This window comes from Urtica dioica, chromosome 2, assembly GCF_054948205.1.
Source record: "Urtica dioica subsp. dioica isolate 48M chromosome 2, U.dioica_male_clone48M_v1_H2, whole genome shotgun sequence".
In the NCBI taxonomy this organism is placed as follows: Eukaryota; Viridiplantae; Streptophyta; class Magnoliopsida; order Rosales; family Urticaceae; genus Urtica; species Urtica dioica.
In genome coordinates, this window is record NC_142757.1 from 18,010,750 (window position 1) to 18,021,929 (window position 11,180).

Sequence of the window (11,180 nt, forward strand, 5' to 3'; positions counted from 1 at the left end):
GAGAGTAATAATAAAGATTGTCATACTTAGACGTGAAGAATGCATCTCAAAGATTTTCCTTCTACAAGCAACTGAAATGCGTCATTAATCTGCTCGAAAGGAAGCTCGTGACTTATAAACTTCTCTAATTCCACAACCTGAAAACACACTAATTTTATTAGAGCATAACGTTATTTGCATTCAGACAAGGTGTTTATATTTTTAATAAATTAAAAAACTAACCCCATTCATGCATTGTTTAGCAAAATTCGGGAGTTGGGTTCTGCCCTTGAAGCCTCCAAAGACTGAAGCAGCAATATTTCTGCCATCGAAGAGTTCCATTGGATGAATTGGAAGCATTCTTGGTGTTGGATGTATTCCCAAAACTACCGTGAATCCCCATCCCTGTATAATTTCATTTTCATGTAAGCGATATATAAATAGCAATATTGAAATGAGTCAACTGTTTGATAGGGGTGTTCATCAAAACAGCCAACCCGAACAACCCGATCATTCAAACCAAACCGTACTCTTTTTTAAACCGTCCCATTAAAACTCGATGAAGTTTGGGTTGTAACCAACCCAAACCGCAATTGTTTCGGGTTGGTATGGTTTTTTATAGTCGTGAGATTGGGTTGAACCAAATCAACCCGATAGTGTTAATTATTTAATTTTTGTAAGATTGCAAATATTTTATATGTACTATTGTTAAAAAAATAGTTTTTTTAATAATATTATAATTAAATAAAATATACTCAGTATTATACTTTATTATTTACGACTGCATGGAAACTTGGTAATTAAAAATATGCGTAATTTTTATTTTAATGCATAATTTTTTTGAAGATAAGTAAAATTTTAATTTTATTTGACAAAACGTTCTAGATATAATATACGTATATGATTTTCATTCGAGTTATAAAGTCATTTGTCGAGAATTATAATCCGAAAAAACAAACCCGATTATTTTCGGGTTGGTTTGGTTTGGTTTTACCTTTCAATCGGGTTGGTTTGGGTTTTAAAATTAAAAAATTAGTTGTAGCGGTTCGGATTGGTAGAGCATGAAAAAACCGACTAACCCAACCCGATTACACTCCTACTGTTTGATGCCATTCAATGAATTTGGGGCCTAGGGTAGAGGCAAAGCATGGGTCTTTATTTTGTCTTCTCATAATTATAGTATTTAGATTAGTTACAAATTATAAAATAACAAATTGAAAAAAAAAAATCACAATGTAAATAAAATCTTTAATTGCTACTTTTTAGTGTTTTAACGAAGTTTTTAGGTAGTGTTTGGTTTTCATTCCAAAAACTGTTTTTCACTTTTTGAGTTGAAAAAATTGAAAACAAAAAGTGAAAATGTGTTTGTTTTAATTTTTCGGAAAAAAATTTCAAAATTTTTTGAAGTTGTTTTGTAAAAGAGTAAAGAAAACTGAAAACAAATAAAAGGTGTTTTTGGAAATTTTTTTCTTCTCTTCTCTTCTCATTCTCCTCATCTTATCTTTTCATTCTTTCAAAAACAAAAATGAAAACTATACCAAACACTTTTTTCAGTTTTTTCACTTTCTCAAAAACAAAAATGAAAACTGTACCAAACAACTTTTTGAAAACAACTGCAAAATAATTTTTCAGTACAATTTTCATTTTATTGTTATTAATATTTTTCATATTCTCAATGGGTATTTCCTTCGAGAATTTTCAACTTTTTACTAACTACTAATATGTTGACAAAAGTTAGGAAAAAAAATTGCACGAACAAATTTTTTTATTTTGTTAAGGTAAAATAGTAAAACAATTGGAAAGCAAAGGTTATAAAAAAGAGAAATTGCATAAATTGCCACCATGTGATAAGTTTTTTTTTTAAATTTCCCCACCAAAAGTTTAATTTGGCCAAAAAATACTACCAAACCACTTGTAAAAATACAATTTTACCCTCAACAATCGATGTCAACAATTTATTTAAATTGTTGACATATATGTCAACAAGCAGAGAATCCAAAACTCACAGATGCCAACAATAGATATGTCAATTGTTGACATCATGTTGAGGGTAAAATTGTATTTGTACAAGTGATTTACTAGTATTTTTTGCTAAATTAAGCTTTTGGTGGGAAGATTGGAAAAAACTTATCAAATGGTGGTAGTTGAAACCATTTTTCTATAATAATCAGAGTTAGAAAAAGATAACATCGGAAAATTGTTTTCACAAGGCGAGTATCTTCAAATAGAACTTTATTTTATTCGATATCTCATTTTACCTTTTTTCTCTTGAACTTCTAATCACTTTTTATTTGGGACTTTTTTTGTGGCTTTGAATATTGTAATATCAATTTTATTAAAAAGATATAAATAGGAGAACAATTTTTTTTTTTGGACTTTGAATATTGTAAAATCAATTATATTAAGAAGGTATATTTTACCATTACAATTCTTAATGTTATAAAACCAAATTCTATTTCAACGTTAAATGCACATACCCTAAGAAACTGAATGGGGCTTATTCCCCAAAGCACAATAGCTCACTTAAGGGCCTTTCTGGTGGTTGAGAGAGAATCAGTGTGAAATTTTAGAGTCCGTTATACAACAATTCTAGTATGTGCAATATAGATTATAGGACATTTCCCCTATTTGTATTTATATATGGCAATTTATCCACATTTTAGCATCGAAGTCACAAACCTCATGCGTGGACAAAAATGCTTCGCGGAGCACATCCAAATTTCCCGCGCATTCGAAGCTGAAGTCGACTCCTCCATTTGACATCTCTCTAATTTTCTGCATAAATAAATAGAGTTATTAAAAGTCATATTTAGTCATTCATCCACCAAATTAATAAAAAAAAGCGATTCATTTACATGACATATAAAAATTGTTCGAGGTAAGGGTCAAAGCCAAAATTCAAAGGTAAGTCAAATGTCAAAAAGAAAATTTAGTGAGACAAAAGCTAAGGAAACAATTTTAAAAGGGACAAATTTAAATTTTACTAGAAATAAAAAATATTTTATAAGTATTTAGTATAATTTGTAATTATGGACATATTAAGAGGATCGAGTTTAAATTTTACATGATAGGTGAGAAAAATTAAGAGTTTGTATTCCATTACACAAAGTTAGAGTGAATATGTAATTTCGTAATCGAAACACACAAATCTAGGGGACTAAACTATAAATCCTTGGTTTTTGGAAAGACTAACACAAATCCTTGGCTGATGCTGATTCTTTTTTTTTTTGGGTCAAGCGGCTATATAACCAAATAGAACTTAAGCTTTTGCAAAATAGCCATAGTTTGTCAACTATATGCAAACTAGCCAAAGTAAGATTAATCTAAGCTGAATTAAATTTAATCTCAACGAACTATAAAGACAGAATGTAAGTGTTATGAAGGATGGATTAAAATTAATCGAGGCAGGATTAAAAGTCGTAGTACTCTCAATTGGCTATTTTGCTATATCTAATGAAACTATGGCTATTTTGCAAAAGTCATAGTTTGAATTGGCTATTTCATAACATTTTTCCTTTTTTTTTTCTTATGATATTTTGAACATAATATTAAGTCTAAATCATTTATGCTGATGATAAATAAATACTACGTGTGTGTGTATATATATATATATATATATATATATATATATATATATTGCATGAGCACAAAAGTACCAACCTCATGAAGTGGCTTGTCAAGTTCGGCAGGGTTTACAAATTCCGTGATCCCCATTGCTCTACCTAAAGATACATAAATAACAGGAAAAATGACAATAAATACATTTTAGTCTATGAATTGGTACTTCCCATGTTTCCTCATTTTATCCATTTGCAGATATACAAGTACAACTATATAGCACTCTCTTACTTATAATTAAGAGCAGTTAATGGGCTTTATGTGTGTGTGTATATATTACTCATAATTAAGAGCAGTTAAAGGGCTTTATATATGTGTGTATGCACAAGTGACACATATTTTTGTTTGCTAGTTATTTACCTGTAATAAATTTATCAGGGTTAATATCGACCCCAATTATTTTGGACGCTCCTCTGGTCCTTGCTCCTTCAGCAACCTGTATGTCCAATTTTAAATTATACTATTTAATAAAATACTTCAAGTTTACGCGGCAATCAACGATTAGAGTTAGAAATTTCTAAACGACTTGGCAAATAATCCAAAAACACCGTACTATCTAAATGAAATAATTTACCGATGCCATTTCAAATGCCATTTAATTAAGTAAAATGATATCTTAACAACATTCTTTTTGTAAATAAAAAATTAAATGTAAATTGCAATGTGATTGATCAGTTGAAAGTTTCTGAATTTGTTGTTTGTTTTAAAATAACATGTTTTCCATTTTGATATTATTTTTAGTTTTATTTTATGAAAGCGTTATTTAACTTTTCTTTTCAAGATAACTGTGACTTGGATAGGCGAATATAGGTTAGATTTATCTGTTACAAGGATTGAGTGCAATATATGTTATTTTATTTGTCAAGTTTGTAATATTAATACAAGGAAAATGACTTACAGCAAGCCCCAAAGCTCCAAGTCCAAAAACTGCAACGGTTGACCCTTCTTGTACATTGGCTGTGTTCCATGCAGCTCCAACTCCTTTTAAACATTACAAGTATTTACAATGTCCAAACAAGGTTAATATGAATATTAAACTATATATACTATAATTTATAGATAATGTATATATTTACGGTCGGTCAAGCAGTGTTGCAAAAAGTAAGATTATTTAAAAGTTGACAAATAATGTCAGAATGGCTCGTGTCATACAAGTAACATTTGTTTATGGTCAGAAGTGACATCTTATTATTTGTTGCTATGTGATAATTTACTTTACTTATCTTCAATTATATCAGATCATATGCCCGAACAATGATTTCATAAAAAGATTCGACAGAAGTTAAAGTAATTAAAAAATTGTATAAGTTAAATTATATTATAAATTTATTCATATATACAATGCACTATACTTATACAGGTCTATAAAAGATTTGCTCAAAAATGTCATTTAAAAAAGGGTCAATTAGAAAAATAGTCAATTTAAACGTTTGACATTGTTAAATAACAAACGTTTGGTAAATCTTAAGTACATAGTCATTTTCATGTATTTACAGACGTATATTTTAGATAAATAGCCACCTCTATATATTATATCACGTCATTATTTACGGCTATTTACCTAAAATTTATCAAACGTTGGCTATTTAACAATGTCAAACGTTTAAGTTGATTATTTTCCTAATTTTTTGTTTTAAAAAATGAATGACTTAAGAGAATATTGTAACTAGGTAATAAATGCACCACTAATCAAGCATGCCATTCCAAAAGATTAGTAGTTTTTTTTACCGTTCCTTTTAAATTTGTATTAGTATTTTAATTAGGCAAATTATTTAAAAAAAAAAACAAAAAACAAATGATGTACCTGTGGAATTTCATAAAATAAACGAAGTAGCTATGGAATTATATAATATTATAGGAATTTAAGATACTACTATATTGAAATGGAGTATATATGGAGTTTTCCAAAAACGTTGGGGGTGGCCCCACCACAACGTGGGTCCGCCACCGTAGAAGCAAAAATAAAATTAAAAGAGTCAAGTATATTCACATATTTGTTTTTGTTTTTGTTTTTGTTTTTTTTAGTCTGTTTGAGTTGGAAAACGGTGTGATTTATTTCTTGAGACACAAATGAGGTACCTGTGGAATTTCGTCAAGTTGTCATTTCTTAAAACGCAAGCTTTGTCGACTATCTTTTTATTTTTAATATCTTTAAAAATAAGTTTATATGAAGCAAATCCTTATAATAGCAACCACTAAAGATGCTCCCTTAAACAGTGGCTTTGAATACCAATTCAATATTCGACCACTCTATATTTGACTAGCTAGTTGATCCAAATGCAGCTCTCTCGTTTGTACATTTTACACATGCATGCTACTATCATAGAAGAATCCTCAATTGTCGTACCAAAAAAGGCCTTTTTATCTTACTGTTTTCCTCTTCAACTTTTTTATATATGTAGATATTTGCTCAAATAAAAAATGAAGCATTGATATGCATAAATTATTTTAAAAAAATGCATAAATTATAGATCTTTGGTGGTGCATCTAGATGTAGTGACGAGGTTTCCTAAAAAAGAATGTGAAGTACAACCAAAATAATGCCTTTCCATAGAATGCTTTATATTGGTACGAAAAGAACGTGCCATAACTTTTTTAGACAAAACTTAAGCCGCAATTTTAAAGAACAATAATCAAGTCTAAGTTTTTTTTTTTTTTGATGATCAGCTATTCTCACACGTTGTGATGATAGATAATCATATAATAAAATAGTGGAATGCCAATAAATTATAATTATTTACGATGTCATTCTTTGATATCCTTGTGATACGTCTTAATTAAATAACTAGAATAGGATATAAAGGGAAAATCAAACTTACCGGTGGAAACACCGCAACTAAGGAGACTCACATGCTTGAGAGAGGCTTTGGAGTCAACCTTGACGACGCAAGCCGAATCGAGGACGGTGTACTCGCTAAAAGTGGAGGTGTTGAGAAAGTGATAAACGAGTTTCCCATCGGCTTTGGTGGAGAATCTGCTCTTCCCGTCCGTTGCCATGACCTTTTTGAAGGGGTTCACCCCAAATTCGGTGCAATGGTTAGTGGTGACGCGCTTGCAGCAGTCGCAGCCGCCGCACTCCCCATTGAATATCGGCACAACATGGTCCCCATCGCACACGTCCGTCACCCCTTCACCCACACTCTCCACAATTCTACCCAGTAAAATATTACAAATTCACATTCTTTTATAATAGTAATTTATGAGATTTTACTAAAACTAATAATAACATAGTTATAGCTTATTTAGTGTCCTTAAACTTTTTTCAAAGAATCTATATCTAAGATTTAAAACTATGTAAAAACTATTTTCTTTAATCTCTTTTTCATCAAATATATTATTAAATACTATGGATTTAAAATATTTTTATTTCATTATTGCATATCATTTGAAAAAAAATTACTTTAGCTCCCCTCAAATAGATTTCCTACTTTGTCTCTTGTTGAAAAAAAAAATGACGGAGAGAAATAATTTTGTGAATTATTTTATCGAAAGCAATTTTATGGTACTTTTTCTAATTATTCAACCACGTTACTTATGTTAAAAAAATTTGGGAAAAAATGACATAATTACGAATGAATTAGTATTGGTGAAATATGGAAATAAAAAACTATCCTTTTCTAATTATTCAACCACTTTAATTATGGCTATTTATTTCACTTTATATTATTGGTAAATTTAGGAGCTATGGCACGTCAACGTCATGCCTTGATTTTAGAGCTCTTGAAATAAGCGTCACAAAACATGGTTCATTAGTTTTTATGGAAAACATGGAGTGTATGGTGACAAAATGATTTTAATATGACTTACCCTGAAGCTTCATGGCCGAGAATTCGTGGAAACGCTCGTTGAGGTTCTGACTTCACGTTGGCACAAATGAGTTTTGAGTTAGTAATAAGATATTATTAATGATACTTATTGTATGGAAGATCATATATAGTATATGTATGTATACCTCTCCTTTCCAAGCGCTGAGATCGGTATGACAGATTGAGGTAAACAGTATCTTTACTCGAACCTCCATTTTTTGGGGTGGATCCACACAAACTTCTTCAATCACAAAAGGCTCTTTTGGGCCATATACAATCGCAGCTTCAAAACAAGCCAAACATCAAATATGTGACTCAGTATTTGCATATACAATAGAGACATGAATTCAATAATAAAATGACTAGTTTTATTGTTCTACCTCTGCAAGTGATGACTTTTCCTTTGGTATCGCTCGGCTTGGGAGACCCATTGCCTGAAGAACTGTGATTCACATTCTCCATATTCCTCTCTCTCTCTCTAAGTACCTTTTATTTATTTTGTTGTATTTATTAGCAATTGTGTCTCGACTGAAAATGATTTCATATTTATATAGGGTTTCAACTTTTCGACTTGTCATAATGACGTGGATTTTTACCACATGATATGTGACTATCGAGGGAGGGACACAAACCACGGAACTTTATTAGTATTATTAGTTTTAATTTAGACTCTGTCAAAAGAGAGAAAAAAAAACGGCTATGTTGTAGGTAGCTTAGTCAGAGGGGTGTAGTGCGTTGGTGTAAGAGATATATGTGTTAATGGTCAATTGTGTTCCTAGATTAGTGGATCTAAAAAATAATTGGTTAGTAATTAGCTATTATATTATATTACGTGCGAGTGTAGTCAGAATAGAATGTTAGTGTGATAATAGGTTAGTTATTTATTGAGAGATTTTATTTTATGGACCTAAAAATTAACAAAATATCGAGATTAGACCTCATATTTTATAAATATCCAAAAATGAACTTTTATCTCAATTTCGGACATAAATGCATTTTTGAACAAATAAACTCATTTCACTTTCACTCTCTATCTTCTCAATCTCTCATTCGGTCTTTCACGCTCAATTCCGATGAGATATAACTAAATTCGACGAGATACGAGGGAATCCGACGAGCTAAGATAACTTAGAATGACAAGATTTCACGTGAATTTGACTTTTCGGCTTAAAATGCCAAAAAAATATGAACTTTATCTTATAGCATCGTACATTATCATACGGTATCGTACACTATCGTACGTTATAATTATAATGTACATTATAATTTGTATTAATTTTATCGTGCATTAAAATTATAATGTATTGTATCTCATCGTATTATATCGTACGGCATTGTACGTTATAATTATAATGTACTATCTCATCGTATTATATCGTACGGTATCGTACGACATCGTACGTTATAATTATAACGTACGATAATATGCGATGTCGTACGATATAATACGATGATATACGATACATTATAATTTTAATGTACGATAAAATTCATACAAATGAAATTGCGTTATAATGTACGATAATATACGATAGTGTACGATAATGTACAATGCTATGCGATAAAATTCATACTTTTTGGGCACTTTAAGCGGAAAAAATCAAATTCACGTGAAACTTTGTCATTCTAGATTGTCATAGCTCGTCGGATTCCCTCGTATCTCGTCGAATTTAGTTATTTTACGTCGAAATCGAGCGTGAAAGACCAAATGAGAGATTGAGAAGATAGAGAGTGAAAGTGAAATGAATTTATTTGTTCAAAATGGTATTTGTGTCCGAAATTGGGACAAAAGTCAACTTTTAGATATTTTTAAAATATGAGATTTAATCTCGATATTTTGTTAATTTTTTGGTCCATAAAATGAAATTTCTCTATTTATCTGTCTATTTAACCCATCATTCTGATTGTGTAATCCTTTCAAGTGGTGTGCTTCACATTACAAAAATGTAATCAATTACATGCAGCGAACGTTGTTTCCTTTGTATTTATTTTTTCCTTATGAAACACAAGGTTTAAAATACAAAAATGGGAACATGGGTATAAAAATGACTATAACAGTTTAAGTATTCCTCAAATACCAATTATATGGAAAATGTCTATAACAAAAAATAGAAAAATTATTCTTTAAATAACGATTTTTATGGCCTCAAACAAGCCCAAAATTTGAACTTGAGATTTTTAGGCCGACGAAAGCCCATTGTTGCTTCTGAAAATCCATAGTACCACATAGGTTTAACTGAAGTGATTTTTTTTTTCAATTTTTTAGTTCCACAATAAGGTGAACTCTATTTTTAGCTAAATAACACCAAAGATTTTTATTTTTATTTATTTATTTTTTTTTTTTTTTTTTTTACTTCAAGTTCAAATCAAGTGTCCGAAATTCAAATAAATGTTATATAATCATTCATTAAGTATATTTATATATATATATATATATATATATATATATATATATATATTTATCTAAAATATAATTGTTATACCTTTCATTAAATGATATATATAATATCTATTTGTTATAGGATTTTTGTCAATATATTCATCGGTAGTCGATATATCATCGATAAATCATTGGTATAATCGGTAGTCGGTATTGAAATTGTTATAAAAACCCGATATATCAGTAAAATCAAAACCTCAGTATCGGTATTGACGTCGATATTTTAATCCTTGCTGAAACATTTACTTCCTTTTTATCTTCGCTGTTGTTGTAATGTTGATGAGGGACCATATCCAATGATCCATGCCATCAAGATGTCATAACATTTTAAGACAAAGCCTTGCTGGCTAAGACATGAGAAATTTGATTACCCTCCATCGTGGGCTATTTGATGGATCTAGCGACTCAACAAACCCGAGATAATCTGCAAGAAGCTTGTTGTCGCCCGAAAATGAACAACGATTTAAAGTTTCGGGTGACTTAACAAACCCGAGATAACCAGCATCTCAGTGGAGAATTTCGAGCACATCCGGTATGTGTTGTGGATGAGGGAGATTCCCAGTTGAGAATCCTGGGTGCAGCCGTGCGCAGGAGATTAAGGGATCAATTAGAGGAAATCGTGCGCAAAAAGTCTCCGGCAACGTTTCAGAACTCTGAGAGCGAGTAATCTTGAGGGAATGAATGTGTCTCTTTATCTCACTGAGAATGGGTATTTATAGTGGATGTGGAGGCCTAAAAGGGCCTTTGGACGCACTTTGGGGACCACGCCGTGTATTTCGGATGCGCGAGGTGGTTATGGAGCGCGCATAGAGCACGCGGGCGCGCGACATGGCCGCGAACTGGCGCACCGCGCCGGGTAGATGGCGCGGTGCGCCATGTCTTTTGCGCGCCGAGCATGCGCTTCCTTCGAGGAACACGCGACGGTGAGCTCTGCTTCTTGTGTGAGCTCGGGCTCGTGCTTTTGGGCTGTTTTGCATGGGACTTAGCCGTCGAGGGCCTTGATGGGTTTTTTTAGTTACCCGACCTGTTGGGCTTCAGAATTCGGAATTCCACACAACTCGCGTGGAATGTAATGTTTCTGATTTTTCGAGAACGATCGTCATTATTAGCCCCCCAAGTTCGTCGCTCGGGAGGACCGGACGATGAACTTTAGTCATTTTATGCTGAGTGTTTGAGGGAAACTGATTTCCTCGAACTTTGCCGTCGCGAAGTTCTCTCTTTTTCTTCTTTTTTTCTGTTGGGGGAGGGGGGGAGGGGAGGCGCGCCGCGCGTCAGGATGGTGCGGCGCGCTGGACGCCCGCGTGCACAGGTGGGCTCGCTCGCGCATGGCATGGTCG

The 11,180-nt window shown here is 32.0% G+C and overlaps 1 protein-coding gene across 1 annotated transcript; it reads right to left on the minus strand.

Moving 5' to 3' along the window:
- LOC149404127 (alcohol dehydrogenase-like 4) lies at positions 1-7,865 on the minus strand. The gene is made up of 10 exons (XM_089602676.1): positions 7,784-7,865; positions 7,550-7,686; positions 7,405-7,454; positions 6,417-6,748; positions 4,496-4,578; positions 3,958-4,033; positions 3,640-3,701; positions 2,659-2,754; positions 223-384; positions 1-137 (listed from the first exon to the last, which is right to left on the minus strand). Exons 1-10 carry the CDS (start codon positions 7,863-7,865, stop codon positions 27-29), a joined length of 1,191 nt encoding a protein of 396 aa, XP_089458802.1. The 3' UTR covers positions 1-26.
- Positions 7,866-11,180: the final 3,315 nt, after the last annotated feature.

What these genes read in the sequence shown, in the direction of transcription:
- LOC149404127 (XM_089602676.1), bottom strand. Translation starts at nt 7,865, where the DNA reads ATGGAGAATGTGAATCACAGTTCTTCAGGCAATGGGTCTCCCAAGCCG. An exon ending in CCCTGATAAATTTATTACAG is followed by an intron (nt 3,702 to 3,957) that starts GTAAATAACTAG and finishes ATGTATCTTTAG; the next exon opens with GTAGAGCAATGGGGATCACG. An exon ending in CATTTTTGTCCACGCATGAG is followed by an intron (nt 385 to 2,658) that starts GTTTGTGACTTC and finishes GAAATTATACAG; the next exon opens with GGATGGGGATTCACGGTAGT.